This window comes from Oncorhynchus mykiss, unplaced genomic scaffold (assembly GCF_013265735.2).
Source record: "Oncorhynchus mykiss isolate Arlee unplaced genomic scaffold, USDA_OmykA_1.1 un_scaffold_297, whole genome shotgun sequence".
In the NCBI taxonomy this organism is placed as follows: Eukaryota; Metazoa; Chordata; class Actinopteri; order Salmoniformes; family Salmonidae; genus Oncorhynchus; species Oncorhynchus mykiss.
Window position 1 is genome coordinate 46,224 of NW_023493747.1, and position 22,828 is coordinate 69,051.

The 22,828-nt window shown below is 39.3% G+C and overlaps 1 protein-coding gene and 22 non-coding genes across 27 annotated transcripts in view; 22 read left to right on the top strand and 1 right to left on the bottom strand.

Annotated features, from left to right (window-relative positions):
* Positions 1 to 680: 680 nt before the first annotated feature.
* Positions 681 to 753, top strand: trnam-cau. The gene has a single exon. It is a non-coding gene; the product is annotated as a tRNA-Met (tRNA).
* A 634-nt stretch (positions 754 to 1,387) lies between these two features.
* Positions 1,388 to 1,460, top strand: trnam-cau. The gene has a single exon. It is a non-coding gene; the product is annotated as a tRNA-Met (tRNA).
* A 290-nt stretch (positions 1,461 to 1,750) lies between these two features.
* Positions 1,751 to 1,823, top strand: trnam-cau. The gene has a single exon. It is a non-coding gene; the product is annotated as a tRNA-Met (tRNA).
* Positions 1,824 to 2,444: 621 nt separating this feature from the next.
* On the top strand, positions 2,445 to 2,517 carry trnam-cau. The gene has a single exon. It is a non-coding gene; the product is annotated as a tRNA-Met (tRNA).
* Positions 2,518 to 3,135: 618 nt separating this feature from the next.
* trnam-cau lies at positions 3,136 to 3,208 on the top strand. The gene has a single exon. It is a non-coding gene; the product is annotated as a tRNA-Met (tRNA).
* Positions 3,209 to 3,831: 623 nt separating this feature from the next.
* Positions 3,832 to 3,904, top strand: trnam-cau. Its single transcript has one exon. It is a non-coding gene; the product is annotated as a tRNA-Met (tRNA).
* Positions 3,905 to 4,194: 290 nt separating this feature from the next.
* trnam-cau lies at positions 4,195 to 4,267 on the top strand. Its single transcript has one exon. It is a non-coding gene; the product is annotated as a tRNA-Met (tRNA).
* A 271-nt stretch (positions 4,268 to 4,538) lies between these two features.
* Positions 4,539 to 4,611, top strand: trnam-cau. The gene has a single exon. It is a non-coding gene; the product is annotated as a tRNA-Met (tRNA).
* Positions 4,612 to 4,883: 272 nt separating this feature from the next.
* Positions 4,884 to 4,956, top strand: trnam-cau. The gene has a single exon. It is a non-coding gene; the product is annotated as a tRNA-Met (tRNA).
* A 635-nt stretch (positions 4,957 to 5,591) lies between these two features.
* trnam-cau lies at positions 5,592 to 5,664 on the top strand. Its single transcript has one exon. It is a non-coding gene; the product is annotated as a tRNA-Met (tRNA).
* Positions 5,665 to 5,935: 271 nt separating this feature from the next.
* Positions 5,936 to 6,008, top strand: trnam-cau. Its single transcript has one exon. It is a non-coding gene; the product is annotated as a tRNA-Met (tRNA).
* Positions 6,009 to 6,641: 633 nt separating this feature from the next.
* Positions 6,642 to 6,714, top strand: trnam-cau. The gene has a single exon. It is a non-coding gene; the product is annotated as a tRNA-Met (tRNA).
* A 617-nt stretch (positions 6,715 to 7,331) lies between these two features.
* On the top strand, positions 7,332 to 7,404 carry trnam-cau. The gene has a single exon. It is a non-coding gene; the product is annotated as a tRNA-Met (tRNA).
* A 272-nt stretch (positions 7,405 to 7,676) lies between these two features.
* trnam-cau lies at positions 7,677 to 7,749 on the top strand. Its single transcript has one exon. It is a non-coding gene; the product is annotated as a tRNA-Met (tRNA).
* Positions 7,750 to 7,996: 247 nt separating this feature from the next.
* On the top strand, positions 7,997 to 8,069 carry trnam-cau. Its single transcript has one exon. It is a non-coding gene; the product is annotated as a tRNA-Met (tRNA).
* A 291-nt stretch (positions 8,070 to 8,360) lies between these two features.
* Positions 8,361 to 8,433, top strand: trnam-cau. Its single transcript has one exon. It is a non-coding gene; the product is annotated as a tRNA-Met (tRNA).
* A 271-nt stretch (positions 8,434 to 8,704) lies between these two features.
* Positions 8,705 to 8,777, top strand: trnam-cau. Its single transcript has one exon. It is a non-coding gene; the product is annotated as a tRNA-Met (tRNA).
* A 617-nt stretch (positions 8,778 to 9,394) lies between these two features.
* trnam-cau lies at positions 9,395 to 9,467 on the top strand. Its single transcript has one exon. It is a non-coding gene; the product is annotated as a tRNA-Met (tRNA).
* Positions 9,468 to 9,739: 272 nt separating this feature from the next.
* trnam-cau lies at positions 9,740 to 9,812 on the top strand. The gene has a single exon. It is a non-coding gene; the product is annotated as a tRNA-Met (tRNA).
* A 247-nt stretch (positions 9,813 to 10,059) lies between these two features.
* Positions 10,060 to 10,132, top strand: trnam-cau. The gene has a single exon. It is a non-coding gene; the product is annotated as a tRNA-Met (tRNA).
* Positions 10,133 to 10,400: 268 nt separating this feature from the next.
* On the top strand, positions 10,401 to 10,473 carry trnam-cau. The gene has a single exon. It is a non-coding gene; the product is annotated as a tRNA-Met (tRNA).
* A 282-nt stretch (positions 10,474 to 10,755) lies between these two features.
* Positions 10,756 to 10,828, top strand: trnam-cau. Its single transcript has one exon. It is a non-coding gene; the product is annotated as a tRNA-Met (tRNA).
* Positions 10,829 to 11,181: 353 nt separating this feature from the next.
* The window catches only part of LOC118949698, a 51,016-nt gene continuing 39,369 nt past the window's right edge, over positions 11,182 to 22,828 (bottom strand). For all 5 annotated transcript variants that reach the window (XM_036973723.1, XM_036973724.1, XM_036973722.1 and 2 more), the window contains 5 exons: positions 18,415 to 18,519; positions 16,006 to 16,108; positions 15,763 to 15,814; positions 11,977 to 12,021; positions 11,182 to 11,416 (listed from right to left, as the gene is read on the bottom strand). In XM_036973723.1, the coding sequence (XP_036829618.1) occupies positions 11,359 to 11,416; positions 11,977 to 12,021; positions 15,763 to 15,814; positions 16,006 to 16,108; positions 18,415 to 18,519 (363 nt within the window). In that variant the 3' untranslated portion in view covers positions 11,182 to 11,358. The remainder of the gene's footprint in view (positions 11,417 to 11,976; positions 12,022 to 15,762; positions 15,815 to 16,005; positions 16,109 to 18,414; positions 18,520 to 22,828) is intronic.

The following is a 22,828-nucleotide window of genomic DNA, read 5'->3' on the forward strand; positions in this document are numbered from 1 at the left end:
GCAGTAGGTAGAGCGTCAGTCTCATAATCTGAAGGTCGTGAGTTCGATCCTCACACGGGGCAGCAAAGCTTTTAAAAAGAGTGTTGGCTGAAGATGAAGTGAAAATGAATTCACTGTCGTTCTGGACTTTCACACAATACATACTTTTGTCAAGGTGGATACCACATCTTAAGGTCCATATCGATATGTATTACTTTAGAATGAAATCAATCTTTTTGTCTCAGGGGTTGTAGAATTTCAGACCATACATATATTTTGGCACGGTGGTTTAAAAAATTTGATGTTCGGTATCAATATTTTTTCTTCTTCTTTTTGGACATTTTTACAAGAAGGGCCTCGTTAGCGCAGTAGGTAGCGTGTCAGTCTCATAATCTGAAGGTCGTGAGATTTCGATCCTCACACGGGGCAGCAAAGCTTTTAAAAAGAGTGTTGGCTGAAGATGAAGTGAAAATGAATTCACTGTCGTTTTGGACTTTCACACAATACATACTTTTGTCAAGGTGGATACCACATCTTAAGGTCCATATCGATATGTATTACTTAAGAATGAAATCAATCTTTTTGTCTCAGGGGTTGTAGAATTTCAGACCATACATATATTTTGGCACGGTGGTTTCAAAAATTTGATGTTCGGTATCAATATATTTTTTTTCTTCTTTTTGGACATTTTTACAAGAAGGGCCTCGTTAGCGCAGTAGGTAGCGCGTCAGTCTCATAATCTGAAGGTCGTGAGTTCGATCCTCACATGGGGCAGCAAAGCTTTTAAAAAGAGTGTTGGCTGAAGATGAAGTGATGGCTGAAGATGAAGTGAAAATGAATTCACTGTCGTTCTGGACTTTCACACAATACATACTTTTGTCAAGGTGGATACCACATCTTAAGGTCCATATCGATATGTATTACTTTAGAATGAAATCAATGTTTTTGTCTCAGGGGTTGTAGAATTTCAGACCATACATATATTTTGGCACGGTGGTTTCAAAAATTTGATGTTCGGTATCAATATATTTTTTTTCTTCTTTTTGGACATTTTTACAAGAAGGGACTCGTTAGCGCAGTAGGTAGCGCGTCAGTCTCATAATCTGAAGGTCGTGAGTTCGATCCTCACATGGGGCAGCAAAGCTTTTAAAAAGAGTGTTGGCTGAAGATGAAGTGAAAATGAATTCACTGTCGTTCTGGACTTTCACACAATACATACTTTTGTCAAGGTGGATACCACATCTTAAGGTCCATATCGATATGTATTACTTTAGAATGAAATCTATATTTTTGTCTCAGGGGTTGTAGAATTTCAGACCATACATATATTTTGGCACGGTGGTTTCAAAAATTTGATGTTCGGTATCGATATTTTTTTTTCTTATTTTTGGACACTTTTGAAAGAAGGGCCTCGTTAGCGCAGTAGGTAGCGCGTCAGTCTCATAATCTGAAGGTCGTGAGTTCGATCCTCACATGGGGCAGCAAAGCTTTTAAAAAGAGTGTTGGCTGAAGATGAAGTGATGGCTGAAGATGAAGTGAAAATGAATTCACTGTCGTTCTGGACTTTCACACAATACATACTTTTGTCAAGGTGGATACCACATCTTAAGGTCCATATCGATATGTATTACTTTAGAATGAAATCAATCTTTTTGTCTCAGGGGTTGTAGAATTTCAGACCATACATATATTTTGGCACGGTGGTTTCAAAAATTTGATGTTCGGTATCAATATATTTTTTTTCTTCTTTTTGGACATTTTTACAAGAAGGGCCTCGTTAGCGCAGTAGGTAGCGCGTCAGTCTCATAATCTGAAGGTCGTGAGTTCGATCCTCACATGGGGCAGCAAAGCTTTTAAAAAGAGTGTTGGCTGAAGATGAAGTGAAAATGAATTCACTGTCGTTCTGGACTTTCACACAATACATACTTTTGTCAAGGTGGATACCACATCTTAAGGTCCATATCGATATGTATTACTTTAGAATGAAATCTATATTTTTGTCTCAGGGGTTGTAGAATTTCAGACCATACATATATTTTGGAACGGTGGTTTCAACATCAGTGTCAAAATTTGATGTTCGGTATCGATATTTTTTTTTCTTCTTTTTGGACATTCTTGCTGGAAGGGCCTCGTTAGCGCAGTAGGTAGCGTGTCAGTTTCATAATCTGAAGGTCGTGAGTTCGATCCTCACACGGGCAGCAAAGCTTTTAAAAAAACAGTGTTGGCTGAAGTGAAAATTAATTTTCTGTCGTTCTGGACTTTCACACAATACATACTTTTGTCAAGGTGGATACCACATCTTAAGGTCCATATCGATATGTATTACTTTAGAATGAAATCAATCTTTTTGTCTCAGGGGTTGTAGAATTTCAGACCATACATATATTTTGGCACGGTGGTTTCAAAAATGTGATGTTCGGTATCAATATTTTTTTTTCTTCTTTTTGGACATTTTTACAAGAAGGGCCTCGTTAGCGCAGTAGGTAGCGCGTCAGTCTCATAATCTGAAGGTCGTGAGTTCGATCCTCACACGGGGCAGCAAAGCTTTTAAAAAGAGTGTTGGCTGAAGATGAAGTGAAAATGAATTCACTGTCGTTCTGGACTTTCACACAATACATACTTTTGTCAAGGTGGATACCACATCTTAAGGTCCATATCGATATGTATTACTTTAGAATGAAATCAATCTTTTTGTCTCAGGGGTTGTAGAATTTCAGACCATACATATATTTTGGCACGGTGGTTTAAAAAATTTGATGTTCGGTATCAATATTTTTTCTTCTTCTTTTTGGACATTTTTACAAGAAGGGCCTCGTTAGCGCAGTAGGTAGCGTGTCAGTCTCATAATCTGAAGGTCGTGAGATTTCGATCCTCACACGGGGCAGCAAAGCTTTTAAAAAGAGTGTTGGCTGAAGATGAAGTGAAAATGAATTCACTGTCGTTTTGGACTTTCACACAATACATACTTTTGTCAAGGTGGATACCACATCTTAAGGTCCATATCGATATGTATTACTTAAGAATGAAATCAATCTTTTTGTCTCAGGGGTTGTAGAATTTCAGACCATACATATATTTTGGCACGGTGGTTTCAAAAATTTGATGTTCGGTATCAATATATTTTTTTTCTTCTTTTTGGACATTTTTACAAGAAGGGCCTCGTTAGCGCAGTAGGTAGCGCGTCAGTCTCATAATCTGAAGGTCGTGAGTTCGATCCTCACATGGGGCAGCAAAGCTTTTAAAAAGAGTGTTGGCTGAAGATGAAGTGATGGCTGAAAATGAATTCACTGTCGTTCTGGACTTTCACACAATACATACTTTTGTCAAGGTGGATACCACATCTTAAGGTCCATATCGATATGTATTACTTTAGAATGAAATCAATGTTTTTGTCTCAGGGGTTGTAGAATTTCAGACCATACATATATTTTGGCACGGTGGTTTCAAAAATTTGATGTTCGGTATCAATATATTTTTTTTCTTCTTTTTGGACATTTTTACAAGAAGGGACTCGTTAGCGCAGTAGGTAGCGCGTCAGTCTCATAATCTGAAGGTCGTGAGTTCGATCCTCACATGGGGCAGCAAAGCTTTTAAAAAGAGTGTTGGCTGAAGATGAAGTGAAAATGAATTCACTGTCGTTCTGGACTTTCACACAATACATACTTTTGTCAAGGTGGATACCACATCTTAAGGTCCATATCGATATGTATTACTTTAGAATGAAATCTATATTTTTGTCTCAGGGGTTGTAGAATTTCAGACCATACATATATTTTGGCACGGTGGTTTCAAAAATTTGATGTTCGGTATCGATATTTTTTTTTCTTATTTTTGGACACTTTTGAAAGAAGGGCCTCGTTAGCGCAGTAGGTAGCGCGTCAGTCTCATAATCTGAAGGTCGTGAGTTCGATCCTCACATGGGGCAGCAAAGCTTTTAAAAAGAGTGTTGGCTGAAGATGAAGTGATGGCTGAAGATGAAGTGAAAATGAATTCACTGTCGTTCTGGACTTTCACACAATACATACTTTTGTCAAGGTGGATACCACATCTTAAGGTCCATATCGATATGTATTACTTTAGAATGAAATCAATCTTTTTGTCTCAGGGGTTGTAGAATTTCAGACCATACATATATTTTGGCACGGTGGTTTCAAAAATTTGATGTTCGGTATCAATATATTTTTTTTCTTCTTTTTGGACATTTTTACAAGAAGGGCCTCGTTAGCGCAGTAGGTAGCGCGTCAGTCTCATAATCTGAAGGTCGTGAGTTCGATCCTCACATGGGGCAGCAAAGCTTTTAAAAAGAGTGTTGGCTGAAGATGAAGTGAAAATGAATTCACTGTCGTTCTGGACTTTCACACAATACATACTTTTGTCAAGGTGGATACCACATCTTAAGGTCCATATCGATATGTATTACTTTAGAATGAAATCTATATTTTTGTCTCAGGGGTTGTAGAATTTCAGACCATACATATATTTTGGCACGGTGGTTTCAAAAATTTGATGTTCGGTATCGATATTTTTTTTTCTTATTTTTGGACACTTTTGAAAGAAGGGCCTTGTTAGCGCAGTAGGTAGCGCGTCAGTCTCATAATCTGAAGGTCGTGAGTTCGATCCTCACACGGGGCAGCAAAGCTTTTAAAAAGAGTGTTGGCTGAAGATGAAGTGAAAATGAATTCACTGTCGTTCTGGACTTTCACACAATACATACATTTGTCAAGGTGGATACCACATCTTAAGGTCCATATCGATATGTATTACTTTAGAATGAAATCAATCTTTTTGTCTCAGGGGTTGTAGAATTTCAGACCATACATATATTTTGGCACGGTGGTTTCAAAAATTTGATGTTCGGTATCAATATATTTTTTTTCTTCTTTTTGGACATTTTTACAAGAAGGGCCTCGTTAGCGCAGTAGGTAGCGCGTCAGTCTCATAATCTGAAGGTCGTGAGTTCGATCCTCACATGGGGCAGCAAAGCTTTTAAAAAGAGTGTTGGCTGAAGATGAAGTGATGGCTGAAGATGAAGTGAAAATGAATTCACTGTCGTTCTGGACTTTCACACAATACATACTTTTGTCAAGGTGGATACCACATCTTAAGGTCCATATCGATATGTATTACTTTAGAATGAAATCAATGTTTTTGTCTCAGGGGTTGTAGAATTTCAGACCATACATATATTTTGGCACGGTGGTTTCAAAAATTTGATGTTCGGTATCAATATATTTTTTTTCTTCTTTTTGGACATTTTTACAAGAATGGCCTCGTTAGCGCAGTATGTAGCGCGTCAGTCTCATAATCTGAAGGTCGTGAGTTCGATCCTCACACGGGGCAGCAAAGCTTTTAAAAAGAGTGTTGGCTGAAGATGAAGTGAAAATGAATTCACTGTCGTTCTGGACTTTCACACAATACATACTTTTGTCAAGGTGGATACCACATCTTAAGGTCCATATCGATATGTATTACTTTAGAATGAAATCAATCTTTTTGTCTCAGGGGTTGTAGAATTTCAGACCATACATATATTTTGGCACGGTGGTTTCAAAAATTTGATGTTCGGTATCAATATATTTTTTTTCTTCTTTTTGGACATTTTTACAAGAAGGGCCTCGTTAGCGCAGTAGGTAGCGCGTCAGTCTCATAATCTGAAGGTCGTGAGTTCGATCCTCACATGGGGCAGCAAAGCTTTTAAAAAGAGTGTTGGCTGAAGATGAAGTGAAAATGAATTCACTGTCGTTCTGGACTTTCACACAATACATACTTTTGTCAAGGTGGATACCACATCTTAAGGTCCATATCGATATGTATTACTTTAGAATGAAATCTATATTTTTGTCTCAGGGGTTGTAGAATTTCAGACCATACATATATTTTGGCATGGTGGTTTCAAAAATTTGATGTTCGGTATCGATATTTTTTTTTCTTATTTTTGGACACTTTTGAAAGAAGGGCCTCGTTAGCGCAGTAGGTAGCGCGTCAGTCTCATAATCTGAAGGTCGTGAGTTCGATCCTCACATGGGGCAGCAAAGCTTTTAAAAAGAGTGTTGGCTGAAGATGAAGTGATGGCTGAAGATGAAGTGAAAATGAATTCACTGTCGTTCTGGACTTTCACACAATACATACTTTTGTCAAGGTGGATACCACATCTTAAGGTCCATATCGATATGTATTACTTTAGAATGAAATCAATGTTTTTGTCTCAGGGGTTGTAGAATTTCAGACCATACATATATTTTGGCACGGTGGTTTCAAAAATTTGATGTTCGGTATCGATATTTTTTTTTCTTATTTTTGGACACTTTTGAAAGAAGGGCCTTGTTAGCGCAGTAGGTAGCGCGTCAGTCTCATAATCTGAAGGTCGTGAGTTCGATCCTCACACGTGGCAGCAAAGCTTTTAAAAAGAGTGTTGGCTGAAGATGAAGTGAAACTGAATTCACTGTTGTTCTGGACTTTCACACAATACATACTTTTGTCAAGGTGGATACCACATCTTAAGGTCCATATCGATATGTATTACTTTAGAATGAAATCAATCTTTTTGTCTCAGGGGTTGTAGAATTTCAGACCATACATATATTTTGGCACGGTGGTTTCAAAAATTTGATGTTCGTTATCAATATTTTTTTTTCTTCTTTTTGGACATTTTTACAAGAACGGCCTCGTTAGCGCAGTAGGTAGCGCGTCAGTCTCATAATCTGAAGGTCGTGAGTTCGATCCTCACACGGGGCAGCAAAGCTTTTAAAAAGAGTGTTGGCTGAAGATGAAGTGAAAATCAATTCATTGTCGTTCTGGACTTTCACACAATACATACTTTTGTCAAGGTGGATACCACATCTTAAGGTCCATATCGATATGTATTACTTTAGAATGAAATCAATGTTTTTGTCTCAGGGTTTGTAGAATTTCAGACCATACATATATTTTGGCACGGTGGTTTCAAAAATTTGATGTTCGGTATCAATATATTTTTTTTCTTCTTTTTGGACATTTTTACAAGAATGGCCTCGTTAGCGCAGTATGTAGCGCGTCAGTCTCATAATCTGAAGGTCGTGAGTTCGATCCTCACACGGGGCAGCAAAGCTTTTAAAAAGAGTGTTGGCTGAAGATGAAGTGAAAATGAATTCACTGTCGTTCTGGACTTTCACACAATACATACTTTTGTCAAGGTGGATACCACATCTTAAGGTCCATATCGATATGTATTACTTTAGAATGAAATCAATCTTTTTGTCTCAGGGGTTGTAGAATTTCAGACCATACATATATTTTGGCACGGTGGTTTCAAAAATTTGATGTTCGGTATCAATATATTTTTTTTCTTCTTTTTGGACATTTTTACAAGAAGGGCCTCGTTAGCGCAGTAGGTAGCGCGTCAGTCTCATAATCTGAAGGTCGTGAGTTCGATCCTCACATGGGGCAGCAAAGCTTTTAAAAAGAGTGTTGGCTGAAGATGAAGTGAAAATGAATTCACTGTCGTTCTGGACTTTCACACAATACATACTTTTGTCAAGGTGGATACCACATCTTAAGGTCCATATCGATATGTATTACTTTAGAATGAAATCTATATTTTTGTCTCAGGGGTTGTAGAATTTCAGACCATACATATATTTTGGCACGGTGGTTTCAAAAATTTGATGTTCGGTATCAATATATTTTTTTTCTTCTTTTTGGTCATTTTTACAAGAAGGGCCTCGTTAGCGCAGTAGGTAGCGCGTCAGTCTCATAATCTGAAGGTCGTGAGTTCGATCCTCACACGGGGCAGCAAAGCTTTTAAAAAGAGTGTTGGCTGAAGATGAAGTGAAAATGAATTCATTGTCGTTCTGGACTTTCACACAATACATACTTTTGTCAAGGTGGATACCACATCTTAAGGTCCATATCGATATGTATTACTTTAGAATGAAATCAATGTTTTTGTCTCAGGGGTTGTAGAATTTCAGACCATACATATATTTTGGCACGGTGGTTTAAAAAATTTGATGTTCGGTATCAATATATTTTTTTGGGGGCCTCGTTAGCGCAGTAGGTAGCGCGTCAGTCTCATAATCTGAAGGTCGTGAGTTCGATCCTCACACGGGGCAGCAAAGCTTTTAAAAAGACAGTGTTGGCTGAAGATGAAGTGATGGCTGAAGATGAAGTGAAAATGAATTCACTGTCGTTCTGGACTTTCACACAATACATACTTTTGTCAAGGTGGATACCACATCTTAAGGTCCATATCGATATGTATTACTTTAGAATGAAATCAATGTTTTTGTCTCAGGGGTTGTAGAATTTCAGACCATACATATATTTTGGCACGGTGGTTTCAAAAATTTGATGTTCGGTATCGATATTTTTTTTTCTTATTTTTGGACACTTTTGAAAGAAGGGCCTTGTTAGCGCAGTAGGTAGCGCGTCAGTCTCATAATCTGAAGGTCGTGAGTTCGATCCTCACACGGGGCAGCAAAGCTTTTAAAAAGAGTGTTGGCTGAAGATGAAGTGAAACTGAATTCACTGTTGTTCTGGACTTTCACACAATACATACTTTTGTCAAGGTGGATACCACATCTTAAGGTCCATATCGATATGTATTACTTTAGAATGAAATCAATCTTTTTGTCTCAGGGGTTGTAGAATTTCAGACCATACATATATTTTGGCACGGTGGTTTCAAAAATTTGATGTTCGTTATCAATATTTTTTTTTCTTCTTTTTGGACATTTTTACAAGAACGGCCTCGTTAGCGCAGTAGGTAGCGCGTCAGTCTCATAATCTGAAGGTCGTGAGTTCGATCCTCACACGGGGCAGCAAAGCTTTTAAAAAGAGTGTTGGCTGAAGATGAAGTGAAAATCAATTCATTGTCGTTCTGGACTTTCACACAATACATACTTTTGTCAAGGTGGATACCACATCTTAAGGTCCATATCGATATGTATTACTTTAGAATGAAATCAATGTTTTTGTCTCAGGGTTTGTAGAATTTCAGACCATACATATATTTTGGCACGGTGGTTTCAAAAATTTGATGTTCGGTATCAATATATTTTTTTTCTTCTTTTTGGACATTTTTACAAGAATGGCCTCGTTAGCGCAGTATGTAGCGCGTCAGTCTCATAATCTGAAGGTCGTGAGTTCGATCCTCACACGGGGCAGCAAAGCTTTTAAAAAGAGTGTTGGCTGAAGATGAAGTGAAAATGAATTCACTGTCGTTCTGGACTTTCACACAATACATACTTTTGTCAAGGTGGATACCACATCTTAAGGTCCATATCGATATGTATTACTTTAGAATGAAATCAATCTTTTTGTCTCAGGGGTTGTAGAATTTCAGACCATACATATATTTTGGCACGGTGGTTTCAAAAATTTGATGTTCGGTATCAATATATTTTTTTTCTTCTTTTTGGACATTTTTACAAGAAGGGCCTCGTTAGCGCAGTAGGTAGCGCGTCAGTCTCATAATCTGAAGGTCGTGAGTTCGATCCTCACATGGGGCAGCAAAGCTTTTAAAAAGAGTGTTGGCTGAAGATGAAGTGAAAATGAATTCACTGTCGTTCTGGACTTTCACACAATACATACTTTTGTCAAGGTGGATACCACATCTTAAGGTCCATATCGATATGTATTACTTTAGAATGAAATCTATATTTTTGTCTCAGGGGTTGTAGAATTTCAGACCATACATATATTTTGGCACGGTGGTTTCAAAAATTTGATGTTCGGTATCAATATATTTTTTTTCTTCTTTTTGGACATTTTTACAAGAAGGGCCTCGTTAGCGCAGTAGGTAGCGCGTCAGTCTCATAATCTGAAGGTCGTGAGTTCGATCCTCACACGGGGCAGCAAAGCTTTTAAAAAGAGTGTTGGCTGAAGATGAAGTGAAAATGAATTCATTGTCGTTCTGGACTTTCACACAATACATACTTTTGTCAAGGTGGATACCACATCTTAAGGTCCATATCGATATGTATTACTTTAGAATGAAATCAATGTTTTTGTCTCAGGGGTTGTAGAATTTCAGACCATACATATATTTTGGCACGGTGGTTTAAAAAATTTGATGTTCGGTATCAATATATTTTTTTGGGGGCCTCGTTAGCGCAGTAGGTAGCGCGTCAGTCTCATAATCTGAAGGTTGTGAGTTCGATCCTCACACGGGGCAGCAAAGCTTTTAAAAAGACAGTGTTGGCTGAAGTGAAAATGAATTCTCTGTCGTTCTGGACTTTCACACAATACATACTTCTGTCAAGGTGGATACCACATCTTAAGGTCCATATCGATATGTATTACTTTAGAATGAAATCAATATTTTTGTCTCAGGGGTTGTAGAATTTCAGACCATACATATATTTTGGCACGGTGGTTTCAAAAATTTGATGTTCGGTATCAATATATTTTTTTTCTTCTTTTTGGACATTTTTACAAGAAGGGCCTCGTTAGCGCAGTAGGTAGCGCGTCAGTCTCATAATCTGAAGGTCGTGAGTTCGATCCTCACATGGGGCAGCAAAGCTTTTAAAAAGAGTGTTGGCTGAAGATGAAGTGAAAATGAATTCACTGTCGTTCTGGACTTTCACACAATACATACTTTTGTCAAGGTGGATACCACATCTAAAGTTCCATATTGATATGTATCACTTTAGAATGAAATCAATCTTTTAGTCTCAGGGGTTGTAGAATTTCAGACCATACATATATTTTGGAACGGTGGTTTCAACATCAGTGTCAAAATTTGATGTTCGGTATCAATATTTTTTTTTCTTCTTTTTGGACATTTTTACAAGAAGGGCCTCGTTAGCGCAGTAGGTAGCGTGTCAGTCTCATAATCTGAAGGTCGTGAGTTCGATCCTCACACGGGGCAGCAAAGCTTTTAAAAAAACAGTGTTGGCTGAAGTGAAAATTAATTTTCTGTCGTTCTGGACTTTCACACAATACATACTTCTGTCAAGGTGGATACCACATCTTAAGGTCCATATCGATATGTATCACTTTGAAACAGCTACGTGTAAAACAGATCTTTCCCTCCGGGTTGTGTGCTCGTCAGAACAACAACCCATTGTGACAGAACAACGGAACGTGATTGTGACGTCATCGTGTGAAAACAGCAACCAGAAGTGTTTATTATTAATAATGTGTTCAGTAAATAACGAAGAGCAGCCAAAACACACTATTTACTCTCACACGTTTTACACCGCAGTCATACTCCGGTGATACGGATAAATAAAATAATCTGTTTATTTGTAGAAAAAAAAAGGCACAAAAGGTCTTATTAACAGTCAGATAAACACATTATTATACTATCATTGTCCTCTTCTTCGTTGCTTCCACGTGTTCAGAGATGTTCTCACGCGCCCACACGCACACACACATACACGCACACTCCAGTCTGAGTCACACTCCAGTCTGATCCAGGTCCAGTCTGCTGCAGTCCGGGATTACAGATAGAGTCCTGGAGAAAGACACACAGTCAGTAACACAACAGACACTCCTCTGTTTTCTACTCTTACAGATAGTCCTGGAGACAGACACACACTCCATCAGTAACACAACAGACACTCCTCTGTTTTCTACTCTTGTAGAGAAGGGGGGGACGGGGACTCTTGTAGAGAAGGGGGGACGGGGACTCTTGTAGAGAAGGGGGGGACGGGGACTCTTGTAGAGAAGGGGGGACGGGGACTCTTGTAGAGAAGGGGGGACGGGGACTCTTGTAGAGAAGGGGGGACGGGGACTCTTGTAGAGAAGGGGGGGATGGGGACTCTTGTAGAGAAGGGGGGGACGGGGACTCTTGTAGAGAAGGGGGGGATGGGGACTCTTGTAGAGAAGGGGGGGACGGGGACTCTTGTAGAGAAGGGGGGGACGGGAGTCTTGTAGAGAAGGGGGGGACGGGGACTCTTGTAGAGAAGGGGGGGACGGGGACTCTTGTAGAGAAGAGGGGGACGGGGACTCTTGTAGAGAAGAGGGGGACGGGGACTCTTGTAGAGAAGGGGCAGAGTGTGTTGTGAGACTTACTCTCTGATAAAGTCTGTGAGGTAGTAGTGCCAGAAGGGGTCAGGCCTGGAGACAGAACAATACAGACATGTTACCCACTGATATGTTACATACTGATATGTTACAAACTGATATGTTACCCGCTGATATGTTACATACTGATATGTTACATACTGATATGTTACAAACTGATATGTTACCCGCTGATATGTTACATACTGATATGTTACCCGCTGATATGTTACATACTGATATGTTACTGATATGTTACCCACTGATATGTTACCCACCGATATGTTACATACTGATATATTACCCGCTGAAATGTTACCCACTGATATGTTACCCGCTGATATGTTACATACTGATATGTTACATACTGATATGTTACATACTGATATGTTACCCGCTGATATGTTACATACTGATATGTTACTGATATGTTACCCACTGATATGTTACCCACTGATATGTTACATACTGATATGTTACCCGCTGATATGTTACATACTGATATGTTACATACTGATATGTTACATACTGATATGTTACATACTGATATGTTACATACTGATATGTTACCCGCTGATATGTTACATACTGATATGTTACATACTGATATGTTACATACTGATATGTTACCCGCTGATATGTTACCCGCTGATATGTTACATACTGATATGTTACATACTGATATATTACCCGCTGATATGTTACATACTGATATATTACCCGCTGATATGTTACATACTGATATGTTACCCGCTGATATGTTACATACTGATATGTTACATACTGATATGTTACTGATATGTTACCCACTGATATGTTACCCACTGATATGTTACATACTGATATATTACCCGCTGCTATGTTACCCGCTGATATGTTACCCGCTGATATGTTACATACTGATATGTTACATACTGATATGTTACCCACTGATATGTTACATACTGATATGTTACCCGCTGATATGTTACATACTGATATGTTACCCGCTGATATGTTACATACTGATATGTTACATACTGATATGTTACATACTGATATATTACCCGCTGATATGTTACAAACTGATATGTTACCCGCTGATATGTTACATACTGATATGTTACATACTGATATGTTACATACTGATATATTACCCGCTGATATGTTACATACTGATATGTTACATACTGATATGTTACATACTGATATATTACCCGCTGATATGTTACATACTGATATGTTACCCGCTGATATGTTACATACTGATATATTACCCGCTGATATGTTACATACTGATATGTTACCCACTGATATGTTACATACTGATATATTACCCGCTGATATGTTACATACTGATATGTTACATACTGATATGTTACCCGCTGATATGTTACCCGCTGATATGTTACCCGCTGATATATTACCCGCTGATATGTTACATACTGATATGTTACCCGCTGATATGTTACATACTGATATGTTACATACTGATATGTTACTGATATGTTACCCACTGATATGTTACCCACCGATATGTTACATACTGATATATTACCCGCTGATATGTTACCCACTGATATGTTACCCGCTGATATGTTACATACTGATATGTTACCCGCTGATATGTTACATACTGATATGTTACATACTGATATGTTACTGATATGTTACCCACTGATATGTTACCCACCGATATGTTACATACTGATATATTACCCGCTGAAATGTTACCCACTGATATGTTACCCGCTGATATGTTACATACTGATATGTTACATACTGATATGTTACCCACTGATATGTTACATACTGATATGTTACCCGCTGATATGTTACATACTGATATGTTACATACTGATATGTTACATACTGATATGTTACAAACTGATATATTACCCGCTGATATGTTACCCGCTGATATGTTACATACTGATATGTTACATACTGATATGTTACATACTGATATGTTACATACTGATATGTTACATACTGATATGTTACATACTGATATGTTACATACTGATATGTTACATACTGATATGTTACATACTGATATGTTACCCACTGATATGTTACATACTGGTATATTACATACTGATATGTTACATACTGATATGTTACAAACTGATATATTACCCGCCGATATGTTACATACTGATATGTTACCCGCTGATATGTTACATACTGATATGTTACATACTGATATGTTACATACTGATATGTTACATACTGATATGTTACATACTGATATGTTACATACTGATATGTTACATACTGATATGTTACCCACTGATATGTTACATACTGATATGTTACATACTGATATGTTACATACTGATATGTTACATACTGATATGTTACATACTGATATGTTACATACTGATATGTTACATACTGATATGTTACATACTGATATGTTACATACTGATATATTACCCGCTGATATGTTACATACTGATATGTTACATACTGATATGTTACATACTGATATGTTACATACTGATATGTTACCCACTGATATGTTACATACTGATATGTTACATACTGATATATTACCCGCTGATATGTTACATACTGATATGTTACATACTGATATGTTACATACTGATATGTTACATACTGATATGTTACATACTGATATGTTACATACTGATATGTTACATACTGATATGTTACCCGCTGATATGTTACCCGCTGATATGTTACATACTGATATGTTACATACTGATATGTTACAAACTGATATATTACCCGCTGATATGTTACATACTGATATGTTACCCGCTGATATGTTACATACTGATATGTTACATACTGATATGTTACATACTGATATGTTACATACTGATATGTTACATACTGATATGTTACATACTGATATGTTACATACTGATATGTTACCCACTGATATGTTACATACTGATATGTTACATACTGATATGTTACATACTGATATGTTACATACTGATATGTTACCCACTGATATGTTACATACTGATATGTTACATACTGATATATTACCCGCTGATATGTTACATACTGATATGTTACATACTGATATGTTACATACTGATATGTTACATACTGATATGTTACCCACTGATATGTTACATACTGATATGTTACATACTGATATATTACCCGCTGATATGTTACATACTGATATGTTACATACTGATATGTTACATACTGATATGTTACATACTGATATGTTACATACTGATATGTTACATACTGATATGTTACATACTGATATGTTACCCACTGATATGTTACATACTGATATGTTACATACTGATATATTACCCGCTGATATGTTACATACTGATATGTTACATACTGATATGTTACATACTGATATGTTACATACTGATATGTTACATACTGATATGTTACATACTGATATATTACCCGCTGATATGTTACATACTGATATGTTACATACTGATATGTTACATACTGATATGTTACATACTGATATGTTACATACTGATATGTTACATACCGATATGTTACATACTGATATGTTACATACTGATATATTACCCGCTGATATGTTACATACTGATATGTTACATACTGATATGTTACATACTGATATGTTACATACTGATATGTTACATACTGATATATTACCCGCTGATATGTTACATACTGATATATTACCCGCTGATATGTTACATACTGATATGTTACATACTGATATGTTACCCGCTGATATGTTACATACTGATATATTACCCGCTGATATGTTACAAACTGATATGTTACATACTGAAATGTTAAGAGTCAGTTCAGAATGACAGAACTCACTGGTCTTTGAGGGAGGAAGAAGGGAAGGAGGAGGGCGACAGCTGGGATCCATCTGCAGAGAAAGAAAACATTCAGCGAGAGACAGACAAAACATGTTCATTCAGTGTGTGTGTCTACATGGGTGTGTGTATGTGAGTGTGTGTGTACATGTGTGTGTGTGTGTGTGTGTGTGAGAGTACATGGGTGTGTGTGTGTGTGTGTGTGTGTGTGTGTGTGTGTGTGTGTGTGAGTGTGTGTGTGTACCAGTGTTGTGCAGCTCCACTGCTACCCCTCTGAGGAAGGACTCCAGTCTTCCAGGAGACGAAGACAGGAACCCAACAAGCCACCTCAAGGCCCACACATGACCCTGCACACACAGAGACACACACACGTTGGTTTTACTATCCTTGTGAGGACTTCTGGTCCCTACAACAACAGTAAAGCCCAACACACACAACACAAATAAATAAACTAGTCAGTTAATCTAGTATATAGTATTACTGGAACTACACACAAATAAATAAACAAGTTAATCTAGTATTACCAGAACTACACACAAATAAATAAACAAGTTAATCTAGTATTACTGGAACTAAACACAAATAAATAAACAAGTTAATCTAGTATTACCAGAACTACACACAAATAAATAAACAAGTTAATCTAGTATTACTGGAACTACACACAAATAAATAAACAAGTTAATCTAGTATATAGTATTACTGGAACTACACACAAATAAATAAACAAGTTAATCTAGTATATAGTATTACTGGAACTACACACAAATAAATAAACAAGTTAATCTAGTATATAGTATTACTGGAACTACACACAAATAAATAAACAAGTTAATCTAGTATTACCAGAACTACACACAAATAAATAAACAAGTTAATCTAGTATTACTGGAACTAAACACAAATAAATAAACAAGTTAATCTAGTATATAGTATTACTGGAACTACACACAAATAAATAAACAAGTTAATCTAGTATATAGTATTACTGGAACTACACACAAATAAATAAACAAGTTAATCTAGTATATAGTATTACTGGAACTACACACAAATAAATAAACAAGTTAATCTAGTATATAGTATTACTGGAACTACACACAAATAAATAAACAAGTTAATCTAGTATTACCAGAACTACACACAAATAAATAAACAAGTTAATCTAGTATTACTGGAACTACACACAAATAAATAAACAAGTTAATCTAGTATATAGTATTACTGGAACTACACACAATTAAATAAACAAGTTAATCTAGTATTACCAGAACTACACACAAATAAATAAACAAGTTAATCTAGTATTACTGGAACTAAACACAAATAAATAAACAAGTTAATCTAGTATATAGTATTACTGGAACTACACACAAATAAATAAACAAGTTAATCTAGTATATAGTATTACTGGAACTACACACAAATAAATAAACAAGTTAATCTAATATTACTGGAACTACACACAAATAAATAAACAAGTTAATCTAATATTACTGGAACTACACACAAATAAATAAACAAGTTAATCTAGTATATAGTATCACCGGAACTACACACAAAAACCCTATAGTTTTTGTTGTAGTTTAATTTTTTTGACTCCCCGATTTTGATCTTGTCTCATCGCTGCAACTCCCCAACAGGCTCGGGAGGCGAAAGTCGAGTCATGTGTCCTCTGAAACCTGACCCTCTTCAAACCACACTTCTTAACACCCACCAACTTAACCCGGTAAACACCTGACGACCGGAGTCAGCCTGCAGGCGCCAGGCCCGCCACAAGGAGTCGCTAGAGCGCAATGAGCCGAGTAAACCCTATAGGACTCCCAATCACGGCCGGTTGTAATCAAACCCGGGTCTGTAGTGACGCCTCTAGCACTGCGAGGACCCAAGGAGAGCTATTTAATTTAAAAAAAAAAAACTTTTTCAGATGAGATTGAGATGCAGAAAACAATTTCAGAACAGGGGCGGCAGGATAGCCTAGTGGTTATAGTGTTGGACTAGTAACTGAAAGGTTGCAAGTTCAAGTTCAAACCCCCGAGCTGACAAGGTACAAATCTGTCCATCTGCCCCTGAACAGGCAGTTAACCCACTGTTCCTAGACCAGTTAACCCACTGTTCCTAGACCAGTTAACCCACTGTTCCTAGACCAGTTAACCCACTGTTCCTAGACCAGTTAACCCACTGTTCCTAGACCAGTTAACCCACTGTTCCTAGACCAGTTAACCCACTGTTCCTAGGCCGTCATAGAAAATAAGAATTATAAAGGTAAAAGAAATGCTGGAGGTGTTGTCACTAGTCTAGGTAGCAAGCCTTTTATACCCTCCATGTCATTTCTCATCCTAGTTGGGTGGGTTTTGGTGGGTTTTTATGAGGGGTTCTGAAAGACACTATGGGGTTGTCCACTGAAAGTTGACTAGCAACAACAACTGGGACCTAAAAGACACCCAACATGAGCGCCCAGAAGGTCAGAGGAGAGAGCTGGGGTCAGAGGAGAGAGAGGGGGTCAGAGGAGAGAGCGGGGGTCAGAGGAGAGAGCGGGGGTCAGAGGAGAGAGCGGGGGTCAGAGGAGAGAGAGGAGGACAGAGGAGAGAGCCGGGGTCAGAGGAGAGAGCGGGGGTCAGAGGAGAAAGAGGAGGTCAGAGGAGAGGTATACCTTGTAATAGTTGAGGACAGGTAGAGCTGGGGTCAGAGGTTCGTGGAGGATCCGTAGCGCCAGAGCCTGAGTTACCAACAGCAACAGGGCCTGGTCTGGATACACCTAGATAAACACACACAAGTTACCAACAGCAACAGGGCCTGGTCTGGATACACCTAGATAAACACACACAAGTTACCAACAGCAACAGGGCCTGGTCTGGATACACCTAGATAAACACACACAAGTTACCAACAGCAACAGGGCCTGGTCTGGATACACCTAGATAAACACACACAAGTTACCAACAGCAACAGGGCCTGGTCTGGATACACCTAGATAAACACACACAAGTTACCAACAGCAACAGGGCCTGGTCTGGATACACCTAGATAAACACACACAAGTTACCAACAGCAACAGGGCCTGGTCTGGATACACCTAGATAAACACACACAAGTTACCAACAGCAACAGGGCCTGGTCTGGATACACCTAGATAAACACACACAAGTTACCAACAGCAACAGGGCCTGGTCTGGATACACCTAGATAAACACACACAAGTTACCAACAGCAACAGGGCCTGGTCTGGATACACCTAGATAAACACACACAAGTTACCAACAGCAACAGGGCCTGGTCTGGATACACCTAGATAAACACACACAAGTTACCAACAGCAACAGGGCCTGGTCTGGATACACCTAGATAAACACACACAAGTTACCAACAGCAACAGGGCCTGGTCTGGATACACCTAGATAAACACACACAAGTTACCAACAGCAACAGGGCCTGGTCTGGATACACCTAGATAAACACACACAAGTTACCAACAGCAACAGGGCCTGGTCTGGATACACCTAGATAAACACACACAAGTTACCAACAGCAACAGGGCCTGGTCTGGATACACCTAGATAAACACACACAAGTTACCAACAGCAACAGGGCCTGGTCTGGATACACCTAGATAAACACACACAAGTTACCAACAGCAACAGGGCCTGGTCTGGATACACCTAGATAAACACACACAAGTTACCAACAGCAACAGGGCCTGGTCTGGATACACCTAGATAAACACACACAAGTTACCAACAGCAACAGGGCCTGGTCTGGATACACCTAGATAAACACACACAAGTTACCAACAGCAACAGGGCCTGGTCTGGATACACCTAGATAAACACACACAAGTTACCAACAGCAACAGGGCCTGGTCTGGATACACCTAGATAAACACACACAAGTTACCAACAGCAACAGGGCCTGGTCTGGATACACCTAGATAAACACACACAAGTTACCAACAGCAACAGGGCCTGGTCTGGATACACCTAGATAAACACACACAAGTTACCAACAGCAACAGGGCCTGGTCTGGATACACCTAGATAAACACACACAAGTTACCAACAGCAACAGGGCCTGGTCTGGATACACCTAGATAAACACACACAAGTTACCAACAGCAACAGGGCCTGGTCTGGATACACCTAGATAAACACACACAAGTTACCAACAGCAACAGGGCCTGGTCTGGATACACCTAGATAAACACACACAAGTTACCAACAGCAACAGGGCCTGGTCTGGATACACCTAGATAAACACACACAAGTTACCAACAGCAACAGGGCCTGGTCTGGATACACCTAGATAAACACACACAAGTTACCAACAGCAACAGGGCCTGGTCTGGATACACCTAGATAAACACACACAAGTTACCAACAGCAACAGGGCCTGGTCTGGATACACCTAGATAAACACACACAAGTTACCAACAGCAACAGGGCCTGGTCTGGATACACCTAGATAAACACACACAAGTTACCAACAGCAACAGGGCCTGGTCTGGATACACCTAGATAAACACACACAAGTTACCAACAGCAACAGGGCCTGGTCTGGATACACCTAGATAAACACACACAAGTTACCAACAGCAACAGGGCCTGGTCTGGATACACCTAGATAAACACACACAAGTTACCAACAGCAACAGGGCCTGGTCTGGATACACCTAGATAAACACACACAAGTTACCAACAGCAACAGGGCCTGGTCTGGATACACCTAGATAAACACACACAAGTTACCAACAGCAACAGGGCCTGGTCTGGATACACCTAGATAAACACACACAAGTTACCAACAGCAACAGGGCCTGGTCTGGATACACCTAGATAAACACACACAAGTTACCAACAGCAACAGGGCCTGGTCTGGATACACCTAGATAAACACACACAAGTTACCAACAGCAACAGGGCCTGGTCTGGATACACCTAGATAAACACACACAAGTTACCAACAGCAACAGGGCCTGGTCTGGATACACCTAGATAAACACACACAAGTTACCAACAGCAACAGGGCCTGGTCTGGATACACCTAGATAAACACACACAAGTTACCAACAGCAACAGGGCCTGGTCTGGATACACCTAGATAAACACACACAAGTTACCAACAGCAACAGGGCCTGGTCTGGATACACCTAGATAAACACACACAAGTTACCAACAGCAACAGGGCCTGGTCTGGATACACCTAGATAAACACACACAAGTTACCAACAGCAACAGGGCCTGGTCTGGATACACCTAGATAAACACACACAAGTTACCAACAGCAACAGGGCCTGGTCTGGATACACCTAGATAAACACACACAAGTTACCAACAGCAACAGGGCCTGGTCTGGATACACCTAGATAAACACACACAAGTTACCAACAGCAACAGGGCCTGGTCTGGATACACCTAGATAAACACACACAAGTTACCAACAGCAACAGGGCCTGGTCTGGATACACCTAGATAAACACACACAAGTTACCAACAGCAACAGGGCCTGGTCTGGATACACCTAGATAAACACACACAAGTTACCAACAGCAACAGGGCCTGGTCTGGATACACCTAGATAAACACACACAAGTTACCAACAGCAACAGGGCCTGGTCTGGATACACCTAGATAAACACACACAAGTTACCAACAGCAACAGGGCCTGGTCTGGATACACCTAGATAAACACACACAAGTTACCAACAGCAACAGGGCCTGGTCTGGATACACCTAGATAAACACACACAAGTTACCAACAGCAACAGGGCCTGGTCTGGATACACCTAGATAAACACACACAAGTTACCAACAGCAACAGGGCCTGGTCTGGATACACCTAGATAAACACACACAAGTTACCAACAGCAACAGGGCCTGGTCTGGATACACCTAGATAAACACACACAAGTTACCAACAGCAACAGGGCCTGGTCTGGATACACCTAGATAAACACACACAAGTTACCAACAGCAACAGGGCCTGGTCTGGATACACCTAGATAAACACACACAAGTTACCAACAGCAACAGGGCCTGGTCTGGATACACCTAGATAAACACACACAAGTTACCAACAGCAACAGGGCCTGGTCTGGATACACCTAGATAAACACACACAAGTTACCAACAGCAACAGGGCCTGGTCTGGATACACCTAGATAAACACACACAAGTTACCAACAGCAACAGGGCCTGGTCTGGATACACCTAGATAAACACACACAAGTTACCAACAGCAACAGGGCCTGGTCTGGATACACCTAGATAAACACACACAAGTTACCAACAGCAACAGGGCCTGGTCTGGATACACCTAGATAAACACACACAAGTTACCAACAGCAACAGGGCCTGGTCTGGATACACCTAGATAAACACACACAAGTTACCAACAGCAACAGGGCCTGGTCTGGATACACCTAGATAAACACACACAAGTTACCAACAGCAACAGGGCCTGGTCTGGATACACCTAGATAAACACACACAAGTTACCAACAGCAACAGGGCCTGGTCTCAATTAAAGAAATACACATGAATTATACTCAGGGATGCAAACTGGCGAGGCCCCCGAAAGGTGACACCCCTACAGGGGAAAATGCATGTTTTAACTAATTAAGAAACAGAATATGACCTACATGTTCAGTCTCGGTGTGTTAAATAAAAAGTGGATTATGTGAAACTAACTCACAGCTACATTTTTTTACAGAAAGCATTCTAATATCTAGACTTTACTTCAAATGGGAGCGCTTGTTACCATGACAGCCTTTATAATAGAACATTTGTTACCATGACAGCCTTTATAATAGAGCGCTTGTTACCACGACAGCCTTTATAATAGAACGCTTGTTACCATGACAGCCTTTATAATAGAACGCTTGTTACCATGTGTGAGTGTGTGTGTATAATGTGAGTGTGTGTGTGTGGTGTGTGTGAGTGTGTGTGTATAATGTGAGTGTGTGAGTGTGTGTGTGGTGTGTGTGTGTGTGTATAATGTGAGTGTGTGAGTGTGTGTGTGTGAGTGTGTGTGTATAATGTGAGTGTGTGTGTGTGGTGTGTGTGAGTGTGTGT